This window comes from Leptonychotes weddellii, chromosome 9 (assembly GCF_054177405.1).
Source record: "Leptonychotes weddellii isolate Sample4059 chromosome 9, ASM5417740v2, whole genome shotgun sequence".
In the NCBI taxonomy this organism is placed as follows: Eukaryota; Metazoa; Chordata; class Mammalia; order Carnivora; family Phocidae; genus Leptonychotes; species Leptonychotes weddellii.
The window spans coordinates 47,470,160-47,487,141 of NC_138377.1; the positions used below are offsets into that span (position 1 = coordinate 47,470,160).

The following is a 16,982-nucleotide window of genomic DNA, read 5'->3' on the forward strand; positions in this document are numbered from 1 at the left end:
TGCTATGGTGAGCGCTGTGAATTGTGTAAGACTGTTGAATCACAGACCTGTACCTCTGAAACAAATAATACATTATATGTTAAAAAAAAAAAAAAGAAAGAAGAAGGTAGCAGGAAGGGAAAAATGAAGGGGGGAATCGGAGGGGGAGACGAACTATGAGAGACTGTGGACTCTGAGAAACAAACTGGGAGTTCTAGAGGGTAAGGGGGTGGGGGGATGGGTTAGCCTGGTGATGGGTATTAAAGAGGGCACATACTGCATGGAGCACTGGGTGTTATATGCAAACAATGAATCATGGAACACTACATCAAAAACTAATGATGTAATGTATGGTGATTAACATAATAAAATTTTAAAAAAATGCTTAACCCTTGACAAAAATCCACATCATTTTTCATTCATATATAAATGTTAAGAGTAGTAATAATAACCTGCTAGATATCTGAACCTTTTAAAATACATATAATCAGGGGTGCCTGGGTGGCTCAGTCGTTGGGCGTCTGCCTTCAGCTCAGGTCATGATCCCAGGGTCCTGGGATCGAGCCCCGCATCGGGCTCCCTGCTCCACGGGAAGCCTGCTTCTCCCTCTCCCACTCCCCCTGCTTGTGTTCCCTCTCTCGTTGTATCTCTCTCTGTCAAATAAATAAATAATCTTTAAAAAATAAAATAAAATAAAATACATATAATCAGATTCGAGATGGGTACAGATATTCTCTTTAAGACTCAGGAAAACCTCTTAGACTGTCCTCACCAGATACAGTCAGCTTAAACAGACTCTTCTGAGTGCAATGAGGACTGGTATAAAAGACATTTAAAGAATAGGATTCCTCTAACTAATGTTTACAAAATCAAGCTCTGTCAAAAATAATTAGATATTAAAGACACACCTAATTTAAAAAAAAAAAGACACACCTAATTGTCAGTGACTATTCAAATGTAGACCTACAACTAATCTGCAAAAACTTGTATACAGTTATGAAAAAAAATCAGTAGTCTAAAATTTCCAAAAAAAACATATACAGCACTTAGAAAACTGATGACTCTTATTCAGAGCATAAATGGATAAATGGTTTCCTCTGACCTTGTTTTTTTATTAAGAGAGAGAGTGCATGGGGTTGGGGAGGGGGGTGGGCACGGTGGTAGAGGGAGAGAGAGAGACTCCATGCCCAGCACAGAGCCTGACACGGCGCTCAATCTCATGACCCTGAGACCATTACCTGAACCAAAATCAAGAGTCAGAACCGTTACTGACTGAGCCACCCAGGCACCCCTGGCCATATTTTTACATATTTCTTTTTTTTTTCCTTTTTTTTCTTGTAGGCTCCACACCCAGCATGGAGCCCGATGCAGAGCCTGAACTCACGACTCTGAGATCAAGACCTGAACTGAGATCAAGAGTTGGGACGCTTAGGGGCGCCTGGGTGGCTCAGTCGTTACGCGTCTGCCTTCGGCTCAGGTCATGATCCCAGGGTCCTGGGATCGAGCCCTGCATCGGGCTCCCTGCTCAGCAGGAGGCCTACTTCTCCCTCTCCCCTCCCTCTGCTTGTGTTTCTGCTTTAGCTGTCTCTCTCTGTCAAAAAAAAAAAAAAAGTAGAGTTGGACGCTTAACCAACTGAGCCACTCAGGCAAACTTATTTTTAAATTAAGATTTTTAAAGTTTTTTTTTTTTTTTTTTTGAGACAGAGAGAGAACACAAGAGGTGGTAGGTTGAAAGGGAGAAGCAGACTCCCTGCCGAGCAGGGAGCCCAATGTGGAACTCGATCCTAGGACTCCGGAATCATGACCTGAGCCAAAGGCAGTCGCTTAACCAACTGAGCCACCCAGGCGCCCTAAATTAAGATTTTTAAATAACAGAAAAAATAAGCTCATTATTTCTTTAGAATATATAACTAACAAAACTTAAAACAAATAAAAGTAAACATTTACTGAAGGCTCTATAGTATGATTTCATTCAATGCTCACAACTCCAAGAACTATGTCTACAGATAAGGAAAACTGAGGCACAAGAAGTAAAGAAACTTGTTAAGTGGTAGGGCCAGGATTCCAACCTATGTAGTATGATTTCAGAGCCTTTCTGCTTAACCACTATACATTACCTTATTTGAAAAAAAGTCTCAAAACCACAAAAAAACACTTTTTTGATCTTTCAAAAATATGCTATGTTTATTTACATGTCTACTATAAAATTATTTTTAAGAAGTAGCTGATTGACCAATGAGTTCAAACAAAAGAGGCATAAGTACAAAGCTAATCAATTTTATTTTAGTGTTCATCATCTCCAAAAGTAATTACCTCCAATTGCTCCTTCTGGGTAAATCCCTTCATGCTTTTCCCTGAGGCATGGCCAACAAAAGTCATCACTCTAATAAGTGGCTGATGCTGTAAAAGCATTTCTGCAATTTCTTGAACACTGTCTCGAAATGAAGAGAAGATCATAACTCTGGTCTCATCACATTTCTTTTCAGAAGTGTTTTGAGCTATATAATAAAAAAATAGTTTAATTAGAACTTTTTTTTAAAGCATATACCCAAGAATATTTCAAGACAACTCTGAAACTATATACTAATGAATTTCTTTCAAAAAAGTAATTTAAGACATCTTAAACCTTTGCTGGTTTTCCTCCTACCTTCTCTAATAATTTTAATATTCTTGGCTCCCTACCTCTCATTGGCTGTCATAATAAAATCCTAAACAAATCAAGCAAAAAATTACCTGAAACACTTTTAGCCAGTCCTTCAATTCATTCCTGATGCCAGTTATTCCCCTTTACCTTCTAAGTCAGAATCACAGAACTGTAGAGCTCCCACTGAATTCATAAATATTTCCTTTTCTTTTTGTCCACTAAAAGCACTCTCTCGGGGTGCCTGGGTGGCTCAGTCGTTAAGCGTCTGCCTTCAGCTCAAGTCATGATCTCAGGGTCCTGGGATCGAGCCCTGCATCGGGCTCCCTGCTCAGCGGGAATCCTGCTTCTCCCTCTCCCATTCCCGCTGCTTATGTTCCCTCTCTCGCTGTGTCTCTGTCAAACAAATAAATAAAATCTTAAAAAAAAAAAAAGCAATCCAGGCCATGGGATTCTGTCCCCAAATCTATGATACTTTCAAGTTCTCCAAGGATAACTATAGAATACATCCTATATAGTCAATCACAAAGCTAATCTCAAGGTCTCTGTGCTTGGGAGGCAGAATACACAAGAACATGATCTTTGAGGGTGGGCCACTTAACTCTCTGGGTGATGTGTAACCATGTTAGTTAATCCCTTTAAGCTTTAATTTCTTCATATCTAAAATGAATGGAATATAAAGTATACAGACTTGCACATAGCAATTGGTTAATAATTGCACACACCAATTGGTTAATAATTGAATGTTGTATGGGTTTTCTGTATGTTTTTTCTTTTTAAGCTTTCCTGTGATTTCTATTATATTAATCTCTATGTGCATGCCAGGGACTGCACTAAGCATTTTATTTATTTATTTTTAATATCTTATTTATTTATTTGTCAGAGAGAGATACAGCGAGAGAGGGAACACAAGCAGGGGGAGTGGGAGGGAGAAGCAGGCTTCCCGCTGAGCAGGGAGCCCGATGTAGGGCTCGATCCCAGGACCCTGGGATCATGACCTGAGCCGAAGGCAGACGCTTAATGACTGAGTGACCCAGGCGCCCCTGCACTAAGCATTTTACTTTTTTAAGTTGATTTTTTTTTTTAAGATTTTATTTATTTATTTGAGAGAGAGAGAGAGAACAAGCAGGTACAGGGGGAGAGGGAGAAACAGACTCACTGCTGAGCAGGGAGCCCTATGCGGGGCTCGATCCTAGAACCCTGGGATCATGACCTGAGCCGAAGGCAGACACTTAACCGACTGAGCCACCCAGGCACCCCAAGCATTTTATGTATTAACTCATTTAGTCTTCATAACAACCCTATAAATTAAATGACTTAACACATGTAAAGTTAATTCACAATACCTAAGGAAAAAGCAAAAGCTGTTGCAAAGAAAATTATTCTAGATAAACCTCCTTTGAATTACCAAGCCTCTACATCTGACCAACTCCTGACCAACTGCTACTTTCAATGCAAAGCCTATCACCTTCAACCGGCTACAGCCTGCCTTTCTACCTTCAGTCTACTGAAGGTCCTCTACCAAAGTCTCAATAAATTCCATATTGCCAAATCAATGCTCACTTTTTAGTTCATTTTACCACACCTCTCAGCAGCATCTAACACAGTCCACACCTTCCTACTGAAATAGTCTCTTCCCTCAGCTTCTCTGCCGTTCACTTGTCCAGTCTCTTTCTCAACCTCTTTTGTGGCTTTTTTCCTATCTTTTAAAAATTTTTTTTTTTATTTTTAAGTAACCCCTACACCCAATGTGGGGCTCAAACTCACAGCCTCAAGATCAAGAGTCGTATGCTGACCAACTGAGAAAACCAGGCACCCCTCCTCTAAACTTTAAATGTTAGTATTCTTCAGGGCTACATTCTGGGTCCTCTCGTCTCTAAACTGTATTCCTGGTAATGGGATCATAACCATTCCTGAAACTTTAAATATTACCCTTTATGCTGTGATTCCAAAATTTATTCATATATATGTTAAGAGATTAAAAATAGCCCGGGGACACCTGGGTGGCTCAGCCGGTTAAGCGGCTGCCTTTTGCTCAGGTCATGATCCTAAGGTCCTGGGATCAAGTCCCACATTGGGCTCCTTGCTCAGAGGGAAGCCTGCTTCTCCCTCTGCCTGCCACTTCCCATGCTTGTGCTCACTCTCTCTGACTTAAAAAAAAAAAAAGCCCAGACCATTCTTCTGAGATCCAGATTCACTTATTTGATGCTTACACAGTTCCACTAGGTATCTCAAAAGCATCTAAATGTGTTTACTCTTTCTTCTGTATGTTCTTAATTTTTTCTTTGCTTATATAATTATTCAAAACATACACACACACACACTCATAGGATTCCTTTTTTCCCTCATATCCTATGTCTAATCTATCAGCAAATACTGTTGGCTCCAAATTCAAAATATATCTAGAATCTATAATCCCTGAGCACCTCCACTACTACTTTTCTTGGTACAAGCCACCATCATCTGTAATCTTCTTAAACTATGACAATAGTCTCCTAAATGGCTAATGTTTATACTCGGCAAAAGCTACCAGAGTGATCTTTCCAAAATATAAGTCAGATCACATCACTCTACTGCTCTAAATGTCCCTATAATGGTTTCACAAAGCATAAACATTTATAGAATAAAAACCAAAGTCTTGACTTGGCCTACAAGCCATATATGATCTGGTCCCTGGCCACCTCTTCAATCTTCGCCTAAACCACTCTTACCCTCATTACACTACTCCAGCGGCACTGGTTTGTTTACTGATCCTTAATCATATCAAACACCCCATTGCCTTAGGGACTTTGAATCTACTATTCTTTCTGCCTGGTATGATCATCCCCCAAAAATCTACAAGGCTTGCTCCCTCACTTCCATCAGGTAACAGCTCAAACATCACCCTAGAGACAGGCTTTTTCTAACACCCTATATAAAACAGCACTTCTCCATGACTATCTCCTTACCTGCTTTACTTTTCCCCACCATTATACTGTATATTGCTTTACTGTCTGCTTGCCTTCTATTGCCCCAGACTTATTTTTCTTTTTCATAGAATACTTTATTCTTAGCATTCCCACCATGTCCCTCGTCCCACTCTCCCAAAATTTCTTAAAGCTTTTTTTTTTAGGTTTATTATCCAGAGTAATTAAAAGCCCATCTTCTCCATAAAGTGTGAGCACAAACTAATGAGTCAGAGTTTTAGCTCTTTCAGTAGCTTTGTTTCGCCTTGAAGCTACAAACATGACTTACTATTCCATGACGTGAAGTGTTCAACTACAACTTCTTCTAATTTCTTTAACTTTGGATGACTATAGAAAAATTTTTTATCTTTAACTCCTGCAACAAAAACAAAAAACACCAAAAAATTGTTATATATTTTCCATTCAATTACATTAATGTATTTTAATTATCCTTTTCAAAATAGATTTGTTGGGGCACCTGGTGGCTCAGTCAGTTAAGCATCTTCCTTCAGCTCAGGTCATGATCTCAGGGTCCTGAGATCAAGCCCTTCATCTGGCTCTCTGCTCAGCAGGGAGTCTGCTTCTCCCTTTGCCTCTCCCCCAACTCATGCTCACACTCTCTCTCTCTCAAAGAAATAAAATCTTCAAAATAGATTTGTTAACTTTTTTTCTATTTATTTAAATAGTAAGTAGCATCTGTGTAGCACATAAGCCCTACTATAAAATGAACCTTGAATTTTTCTTTAAAGATTTATTTATTTATTTTAGGGGTGGAGGGGGAGAGGGAGAGAGAGTCTTCAGCAGATTCCCCACTGAGTGTGAAGCCCAATGTGGGGCTCAATCCCACAACCCTGAGATCATGACTTGAGCTGAAATTAAGAGTCAGACGCTCAACAGACTAAGCCACCCAGGCACCCCTGAATTTTTTTTTATAATTTCATTCTAAAAGAGAATCCAAATGAAATCAGCAGCAAAGTAGAAGTGAAAAATATGATTTAGTTAAGCTATAAATCAGTTTTTGGTAGTTCTGAGAATTTTCACTAACAGTAACAACTACTACTAACATCTATTATATACTTAAAGTTTATAAACTTGGAATATATATTTATCCTAACTTAAAGAATAAAATCTTTAAGCATTTAACAGACCTGTTGCTATAGAAATAAGTAATTATAGATAGACACGTGGATCAGTGGAGCAAAATTTCAAAATCTACCTGATAAAGAGAAATATAAAATTTTAAAAGAAAAACCAGACCTTTTTGGGTAGTAGAAAAGCCATTTGCTGAAGTACCACGTGTCTGTGCAAACATGCACTCTAGATGATTATAAAGTTTCATGAAGTCCTCATTTCGGCTAAGTTCATTTTTTGCTCGAGTCATTCCTTCAGATATTAGGAAAAGATTTTCCAAATTAGCAATGTAATAGCAAAATTAATCAAACCTATTATTTATTAAAAAGAAATTAAACTTTAGCAATGAATACAAATTTTTCTAATTTAAACATGAAAGCCAGCAACTATTTCCAGTTCCACATTCACATTTGTATTAATGAATGGCTTGCTTTTTATCACCAATTTATCAAAAACAAAAAAGCATAATCATTTGTTACATAACTATTTAATTGCTCTTTGTTGTTTTTGTTGTTGTTCTGTTTTTGTTTTTTTAACTAATCTCTAGGCCCAAAGGAGGGCTCAAACTCATGAACCCAAGATCAAGAGCTACACCCTCTACTGACTGAGTCAACTGGGCACCCCTATTTTATTGCTTGTTAAAAGAAACCATTTTTAAGTAACCCAAACTGTTCAATACATGTTTAACCAAAATAATAACATGTCATTATTCCTTTAAATAATTTCATATAATTTACCTTTAGTTCCATCCATAATTCCACAAAGGAAGAAATATAATGATCTCATTCCCATTTGCTGCAATAATTCATAACCATGATATAAACTAATACAAATAGCAAACTCTCCCTCAATTATGCCTTGTTGTATTCCCTAGAAAAACAAGCACATATTGAATTTAACCAGAGGAAGAAATAAAGATACATGTTCTGTGTGAAACTTACCACTCTATTGAAGGTCCACCTATTCAATGTCATAGGACATAGTGCCAGTGTATTTTCCATATAAAATTTGTCCCTTTTTAATTTTATTTTTTTCTTTAATTCAATACAAAACTGACATTTTAAAGAGAATAAGTGATGGAGAGAAATATTTATCATATACTGTTTCTCTTTCTAGGTAAATTATTAGCAGTATATATATTCATTTGTTCTTTCAAAACTATTTAACAAGTACCTACTACATATCAAGCACAGAGACAGGTATTTGGGATGCAACGGAAAATAAGTCACATAATGGCCTATCCTCATAAACGTTACTGGCACCAGAACAAAATTTAATCAGACAGTTTAACACTAACATTTAACACCAACTATACATGCCATAATAACATCTGACACTGTCCTAGGACCAGACGTTGTTCGAAGCACATTACTTACACAAACTCATTTAATCCCAACACCTGGGAGGTAGGTTCTATGGTTATGCCCATTTTATACATGAGGGAGCTGTAGACCCAGTATTTGAACCCATAAAATTTGGCTCAGGGTCCTTGTGCTTTTAACCACTACTCTCAAGGAAAAGTGAAACACATATTCCTTTTATGAGAGCATACAGCAGGTATAACTATATGATAGGATAATTTTTAAAAGAGACCACTGAGAATAAGTTTTAATTATTTTCCTTTATTCAAGATAAAGACTATTATTCTCTACCTTACATCTTTAGTAGCATTCAAAATCAGTAATACTCATTTTAAATGTTTGCAGGGTAGTGATAAATGCCCTAAAATGGCACACCAATTACATAAACAAACTCTCATCAGTAAGATCAGGTTCAAGAGGTTTAGATTTACTACCTAAAATTTCAATGAACCTTTAATGCTTAGGAGAAATTAAAACATTCTATTAAAGTTTAGTATAATATACTAAATTTTATACTGTAATTCTACAGAAAGTTTCCCTTAGTGGTTCCCTAGATACTACAACATAAAGTCTACATTTCTTGGTGTAACATTTAAAGCTATTCTTATGTGTTCATAACCTACATTAACTATCATATCTGACTTCCTTAATCTTTTATCTCAGCCATGTTGGCTTGTTAACTGACTCCTTCATACCTTCATTCAGTTGCCTCTGTTCTTTTGCAAATGCATTCCCTCTCAGTTCAAAGAATGACTCAGTGCTTTTTTGCTTGTGAGCATCTCTTCTGACTTTGGACCTAGCTTGATGGGTATGTTCCTATCCATCTATTTTTTTTCCTAGGAAGATTAGAAATAAGCAGCTTACTATGATGCTTCCTCCAACCTCTGGTATCAAGAGTTAAGACTAAACGCTCTAGGTCTAAAAGTTAGTTCTATTCTACCTCTTCATGGCACTTTGATAGGAATGAACTAAAATACCAAGTCTTTATTAAAAGTTAAAAGATAAAATTATCTTAATTCAAAGCATTAAAGTATATTTTTGCTAGACTTTTGTCATGCTTTTTATAAACTATATAAATCATATCTAAATTTTTTTTAATTTAAAATTTATTTTTATTTTTTTACTTTTTTTATTACATACCTAAATTCTTGATAAGCTAATATATACCAAAAATCAATCATTATTTATATTTTATCTTGGGTCTAAATAAAAATTTAACCTCTCTCCAAAATTAATTTAAAAATACCTACCACAATATTTGGAGATGGGTTTTTCCTAAATTGATCTCTTGCCAAAATTATCTGGTATTTTGTTAGATTGGGGATATCCCTTCTCATCAAAACATTCCTCTGAATCAAAGAACTGGCAAATACCTCCAAAACCTGCAAATTTCAGTGAAATTTAGTTTAAGCTTAAAGTCCTTTTTCAAATACAATCATTTTCTCACATATTAAAATAGCAATTATATATTAAAGTTTGTCTTAATATAATTTTTTAAGTAAACACACACAATAACAACAAAACTTAAAAGTACTTAACATTTATCCCCAGGTAATATCCTTATGAGAGTCAGGACAAGCAAGTATTGGATCCAACTATAATTTAAGAACATATGTGTTTATCTGTGTATTTCTTAATTCCCCGCCCCCCCAACCTACACACACTATAATCTAAGAACAAGGAATGAAGAGCCTTTGATTTCTCACTGTTGCATCTTCAATATGAAGAACAAAGTCTGGCATATAGGTAAATATTTGTAGTCTTGCTGACTAAATCAAAATGTCTTGAGTACATTCAGTTTGATTTGTTGATTCATTCTTTCAAGAAATATTTATTAAGCATCTAGTATATGTCAAGCATTGTTCCAAAGGCTGGGAACTTGTAGCTGAGACAAATGAAGTTGCTACTTTCATAAAGTTTACATCCAATGAAGGGAAGCAAAGAATAAGGCGTGAACAAAGAGAGTTTCTATTTCAATAAATGAATGTAAGAACCTAAAACACAGTAACAGTAATGCTATGGAGTTTTGGAGGGAAGTGGGGTCACTATTAAGTAAGGTAAACAAAGATGGTCTCTCTAGAGAGGTAATATTTGAGTTGACATCTGAATGATGACAAGTTCTGAGGACAGAGTATATCAGGCAGAAGAAATAGCAGACAAAAGGTCCTGATGCAGGATGAGCTTGATGGCACAGTGAAGGAAAACAGAGACCTAGAGATGAAGACCTAGTACAGCAATATGTAATTAACTGTTTAAATTTTGCCTAATTCTATTTCCTAAAATAGGGCTATTTTAGTAGAGTTTTATTTTTCTTCCCTTCCAGCTTTCCTGATCATATTACCTATAGAAGTACTCCAAAAGCATCCACAAAATGAAATGCCTATTATACGGGTTTATACAAATTATAATTTTTAGGGGCGCCTGGGTGGCTCAGTCGTTAAGCGTCTGCCTTCGGCTCAGGTCATGATCTCAGGGTCCTGGGATCGAGCCCCGAATCGGGCTCCCTGCTCCGCGGGAGGCCTGCTTCTCCCTCTCCCACTCCCCCTGCTTGTGTTCCCTCTCTCGCTGTGTCTCTCTCTGTCAAATAAATAAATAAAATCTTTAAAAAAAAAAAAAACAAATTATAATTTTTACATCCTTATAAATGGAATGATTTTAATCATGACAAAATGTATTAGTATTAAGGAGATGATTATCATATCAAAATAAAAAGCCTGGAGATGCCTGGCTGGCTCAGTCCATAGAGCATGTGACTCTTGATCTTGGGGTCATGAGTTCAAGCTACAAGTTGGGCGAAGAGTTTACTTAAAAAATTAATTAAATAAATAAAATAAATTAAAAAATAAAAAGCTCTGCATTACAAAGGAAACAATTGACAAAATGAAAAGCCAACCTACTGAATTAGAGAAGATATTTGCAAATGATATATCCGATAAGGGGTTAATATCCAAAATATATAAAGAACTTACACAATTCAACACCAAAAAAAGATCTGATTTTAAAAATGAGCAGAGGGGTGCCTGGGTGGCTCAGGTGGTTAAGCAGCTGCCTTTGGCTCGGGTCATGATCCCGGGGTCCTGGAATGGAGTCCCATGTCAGGCTCCCTGCTCAGCGGGGAGTCAGCTTCTCCCTCTCCATCTGTCCCTCCCCTCACTTGTGAGCACGCTCTCTAGTAAATAAATAAAATCTTTAAAAAAATAAAATAAATAAATAAATAATGAGCAGAGGACCCGAGTAGACATTTTTCCAAAGACAATATACAGATGGCCAACAGACAAGAAAAGATGCTCAACATCACTCATCATCAGGGAAATGCAAATCAAAACCACAATGAGATATCACCTCACACCTGTCAGAATGGCTAAAATCAAAAAGATGAGAAATAACAAGTGTTGGTGAGAATGTGGAGAAAAAGAACCCTTATACAGGGGAATGTAAATTGGTAAGCCACTGTGGAAAACAGTATGGAGGTTCCTCAAAAAATTAAGAGTAGAACTACCATATGACCCAATAATTCCACTACTGTGTATTTACCCAAAGGAAATGAAAACACTAATTTTAAAAGATATACGCACCCTTATGTTTATTGCAGCATTATTTACAAGAGCCAAGATATGGAAGCAACCCAAGTGTCCATCAGTAGACAAATGGATAAGGAAAATGTGGTAGGTATAGAGAGATACATATACACAATGGAATATTACATAGTCCAAAAAGGGACGAAATCATGCCATTTGCGACAACACGGATAGACCTAGAGGGTATTAAGATAAGTGAAATGAGTGAGACAGAGAAAGACAAATACCATAGGATTTTACTCATATGTGGAATCTAAAAAAAAACCAAATAAATAAACAAGCAAACAAAAAGCAGAATCAGACCTATAAATACAGAGTCAAAGTAACGGTTGCCAGAGGGGAGGAGGTTGAGAAAATGGACAAAATGGGTGAAGGGGAGTGGGAGATAGAGGCTTCCAGTTAGGGAATGAGTAAGTCACGGGAATAAAAGGCACAGCATAAGGAGTATGATCAATGAAATGGTAATGTTGTATGGTGACAGACGGTAGCTACACTTGCGGTGAGATAGCATAACAAATAAACTTGTCAAATCACTCTGCTGTACCCCGAAACTACTGTTAACATTGTGTGCCAACTATATTCAAATAAAACAATTTTTTTAATCAAAAAGGAAATGATGGGGGCGCCTGGGTGGCTCAGTTGGTTAAGCGACTGCCTTCGGCTCAGGTCATGATCCTGGAGTCCCGGGATCGAGTCCCGCATCGGGCTCCCTGCTCGGCGGGGAGTCTGCTTCTCCCTCTGACCCTCCCCCCTCTCATGTGCTTTCTCTCTCTCAAATAAATAAATAAAATCTTTAAAAAAAAAAAAGGAAATGATTACTGGAAATAATTTGCCATATCTTAAATTAACAATGCTTAGAATTTTGTTACAAATAATTTGAAAACAAAGCATATTCCTATAGAACTTTTCTTTAAGAAAGACTTATTAAAGGTTAAATGATAGATAAATATTTTGGTTATCTATTCTTATATAACAAAGTACTTGAAAACATCATAAATCAAACAACAACCATTTTACTTGCTCATAATTCTAATTCTTCAGGTAAGAATTCAAGCAGGTCACTGAGAGCTCAGGCCAAGATACCACATTAACAATGTGCACGCCTAATACACAGATTTTGTTTCAAAATACCATTCTTCCATAAAAGTAACAAGGATTCCTTGGAGAAATGGTTGATTCCATGGCTGGGACTCGAGAAATACTAAATGAGCACAAAACATCTTGTGAGGCCAGAAAGTCAAGAAGTGTTAAAAAAAACAAAAACAAAAACAGTACATGTCTAAAGGACACAAGGAACTCTAAATGGCCAAAGTTGGAGCAATCTGAGCAACAAAATTCATACTAATATCAGTATTAGATTGTAGCAGATAGGAAAAAAAATATCTATTAGTCTATACTGATACAAAGAATTGAATTAATAAATAAATCAAAGGAAGAAACAGGTCTTCGTTCTAACTGACAAACATAAAAGAATTGAGAGAAAGGAGAAATCATAATTAGGTAAACTTAACAGAAGTAACTGTAGCAGGCAAGAACCATCACTGCATGCTAAAATTAGAGAGCAAAATATGCTGAGAAACAGGACATTTGAGTAGTCTCAAAGTATCTCCCCACTGGACCTCTCTATACTATTTGTGCATATTTCCTGAAAGTCTAAAACTACTGCAAAATAAAATGTTAAAAATAAAAAAGAATTCTGTCAGGGCACTGCAGGGACAGCTATTCTCTGTTCTTTGATGTCTGGAGCTTTGAATGGCTGAATGTTAAGTGTAATACCTCAACTGGAGCCATATGTCTACACCCTCAATTCTAGCTATCTACCAGTTCCTCCTTTCTCCTGAACACAGCTTAGCTGAGGTTCATCATGGCTTACTCGAGGTTTATCACATTCTGTTGGTCAAAGTCAGTCACAGAGCCAGTCTAGATTAGAGGGAAAAGGAAATGCATCTTATCTCTCCATCGGAGGAGTGTCAAAGAATTTACAGGCATCTTTAATCTGCAACAATGAAGATAGGAGAATAAGATGTTCTCCTAGCATGACACTAATTATGAACTATAGAAAAAGTGTGTTACCTCAAATTTTTCCCATTGAAATTGATAACTGGCTAAGCAATTTCTCAATAGCTACAATACTGACATTTGGCCCAGATAATCCTTTGATGTTGGGAGACTATTCTTGTTCATTACAGAATGTTAAGCAGCATTCTTAGCCTCTACACATTAGATTCTAGTAGCAACTCTACTCTCTACCCCCTCCAGTTATGACAACCAAAAATGTGTCAAGACATTGCCAAATGTCACCAGGTGGGCAAAACTGCCTCCAGTTGAAAATCACTGCTGTATAAGGGATCCAGGAGGAAAATACTGAAAATATATTTTCTTACAAAGAAACTTCTGGTTAAATCCGGACATGTCTTATAAGTGTGTTCCCTATGTGAAAATTCACTAAGCTATATACACTTAGGTCTTGTACACTTTGCAATTTATATGTGTGTTTTATACTGCAATTAATAGGTGTTCTTTAAAAAGAAGGCTGTTATTGGCTTTAGAAATGGTCCATCATTTTGTATTGCCTCTTTAACAGTAACTAACAAATAAAACATGGTACTCATTCCAAAAATTTTAATTTCAAAGAATTGTTTCAACATACTAATTATATAAAATGATCTAACTATATATTCTCACAGCCAGATTCTACAAAATAAAATAAAACATTATCAGTTCACTTATCAAAACTCTGAATAGTAGTAAAAATGGCTTACCTGGATATATGCCTTTTGGATGGCTGCAAGTTCTTCACCTAGGGGAACAATTAGCTTTTCAACTCGCCTTTCATGAGAGTATGGCAGAATATCCGGAGAATCTTCAGAACGAAGTTCTATCTGCCCAATTCGTAGGTTAGTAATAACCTGTTGAACAGCCTATGGAAAATCAAGTATGATTATAACTACATTACATGTTAAATTTTTAAGCTCAGGTTACCAACAAAAATAAAATAGTGGTAAAATTTAGAATACGTATCATTAAACTTCTTTTTTTAAAAACTATAAGTTACATCAGAAGTAGTATAAGAGGAAGATAAGGCTTTGAAACATTTTTCTTTCATGCAGCACTTCCAGCCAAGCATCCAAGAAATAAGAGTATTAGTAAATGTCCAACAAGTTTCTCAAACATATTTTGCACTTTTCAGTGGTAGTGACATACTCACTCACTCCTTCCATCTACATTTTATGAAGACTCAGGCAAAACAGAAGTTTTGGGTTAGCAAACTAAATCCCCAAAACATTATATAATAGTCAATTTTAGAGCCAGAACAATAACCCAAATTTCCTGGTTCCCTGGCAAACACTTTTTTTCCAGTGATTTTTTTTTGTGGAAAGAACAGAAGTATTGTTACTAGTAAAGGACACAAATGTGTCTTAGGAATACTTTACAAATTGGCTTGTTAAGAAATTGAGGGTATATGGGGCGCCTGGGTGGCTCAGTCGGTTAAGCGACTGCCTTCGGCTCAGGTCATGATCCTGGAGTCCCTGGATCGAGTCCCGCGTCGGGCTCCCTGCTCGGCGGGGAGTCTGCTTCTCCCTCTGGCCCTCCCCCCTCTCATGTGCTCCTTCTCTCTCTCTCTCTCATTCTCTCTCTGTCAAATAATAAATAAAATCTTTAAAAAAAAAAAAAGAAATTGAGGGTATAGGGCATATACTATACTAAATCAATTATTGATAAATTAGTGGAATATTTTCCATTTAAATCAATATAGGTGATATGAATATATTGGTGGATATACTTCTAAATTTCCTTCACCCAAAGCTTATAAAAAAATTTTATTATGAAATTGGGTAACTGGAGCAAAAACATATATAACCTCTTGGTATAAAAAAGTACTCTACCATTAAACTCCTGTACTGACTGTGATCAAGAATTCAAAGAAAGAACCCTAAATACTCCACCAAAACACTTAGAACTAATAAATCAATTCAATAAATTTGCAGGATACAAAATTAATATACAGAAATCTGTTGTATTTCTATACACTGATAACAAAGTAGGAGAAAGAGAAATGAACGGGGCGCCTGGGTGGCTCAGTCAGTTAAGCGTCTGCCTTCGGCTCAGTTCATGATCCCAGGGTCCTGGAATCAAGTCCCATTTTGGGCTCTTTGCACAGCAGGGAGCCTGCTTCTCCCTCTGCCTGTCACTCCCCATGCTTGTGCTTTCTTTCTTTCTTTCTCTTTCTCATGCACACTCCTTCTCTCTGACAAATAAAATCTTAAGATCTTAAAAAAAGAGAGAAATGAAGAAAACTCAATTTACAACTGCACCCAAAAGAATAAAATACCTAGAAATAAATGTAACCAAAGAGGTGAAAGACCTATTGCAGCATTATTTACAATAGCCAAGATATGAAAGCCACCCAAGTGTCTGTCAATAAATAAATAAGAATTTAATGGACTATTACTGAGTCATAAAAAAATGAAATGTCATTCATGACAACATGGATGGACCTAGAGGGTATTATGCTAAATGAAATAAGTCAGAGAAAAACAAATGCCATATGATTTCACTTATATGTGAAATTTAAAAAACAAAACAGACTCTTTAAATACAGAAAACTGGTGGTTGCCAGAGAGGAGGTGGGTGGGGAGATGGGCAAAATAAGTGAAGGGAATTAAGAAGTACAAACTTCCAGTTATAAAAGAAGTCACAGAAATGAAAAGTACAGCATAGGGAATGTAGTTAATAATGCTGTAATAATGTTGTATAGTGACAAATGGTGACTACACTTGTGATGAGCACTCAGTAATGTACAGAATTGTGAAATCACTGGGGTGCCTGAGTGGCTGAGTTGGTTAAGTGTCCAACCTTTGATTTCAGCTCAGGTCATGATCTCAGGGTCATGAGATCAAGCCTGGTGTTGGGCTTCATGCTTAGTGCTCGGAGTCTGCTTAAGACTCTCTCCCTTGGGACACCTGGGTGGCTCAGTTAAGCATCTGCCTTCAGCTCAGGTCATGATCCCAGGGTTCTGGGATCGAGCCCCACATTGGGCTTCTGGCTCAGCGGGGAGCCTGCTTCTCCTTCTCCCTCTGCCGCTCCCCCTGCTTATGCTCTATCTCAAATAAATAAATAAAATCTTAATTAAAAAAAAAAAGAGTTAAAAGAAAGAACAAATGAACAAATGGGGAGGGAGTCCTGAAAGTGTCCAGAAATTAAGGGCTTTTTTTAAAAGCTAGAAAGTCTCATGAGCTTTCAAAAAACAAACTAAACAGGGACACCTGGGTGGCTCAGTCAGTTAAGCATCTGCCTTCAGCTCAGGTCGTGATTCCCAGGGTCCTGGGATTCAGCCCCGCATCAG

General features: G+C 36.9%; 1 protein-coding gene across 2 annotated transcripts in view; it reads right to left on the bottom strand.

Annotated features, from left to right (window-relative positions):
- FANCM (FA complementation group M) overlaps positions 1-16,982 on the bottom strand; it is a 108,470-nt gene that overhangs the window by 84,149 nt on the left and 7,339 nt on the right. For both annotated transcript variants that reach the window (XM_081830565.1, XM_006727114.3), the window contains exons 4-9: positions 14,398-14,556; positions 9,308-9,439; positions 7,434-7,566; positions 6,823-6,948; positions 5,855-5,941; positions 2,293-2,477 (exon numbers count right to left, since the gene is read on the bottom strand). In XM_081830565.1, the coding sequence (XP_081686691.1) occupies positions 2,293-2,477; positions 5,855-5,941; positions 6,823-6,948; positions 7,434-7,566; positions 9,308-9,439; positions 14,398-14,556 (822 nt within the window). The remainder of the gene's footprint in view (positions 1-2,292; positions 2,478-5,854; positions 5,942-6,822; positions 6,949-7,433; positions 7,567-9,307; positions 9,440-14,397; positions 14,557-16,982) is intronic.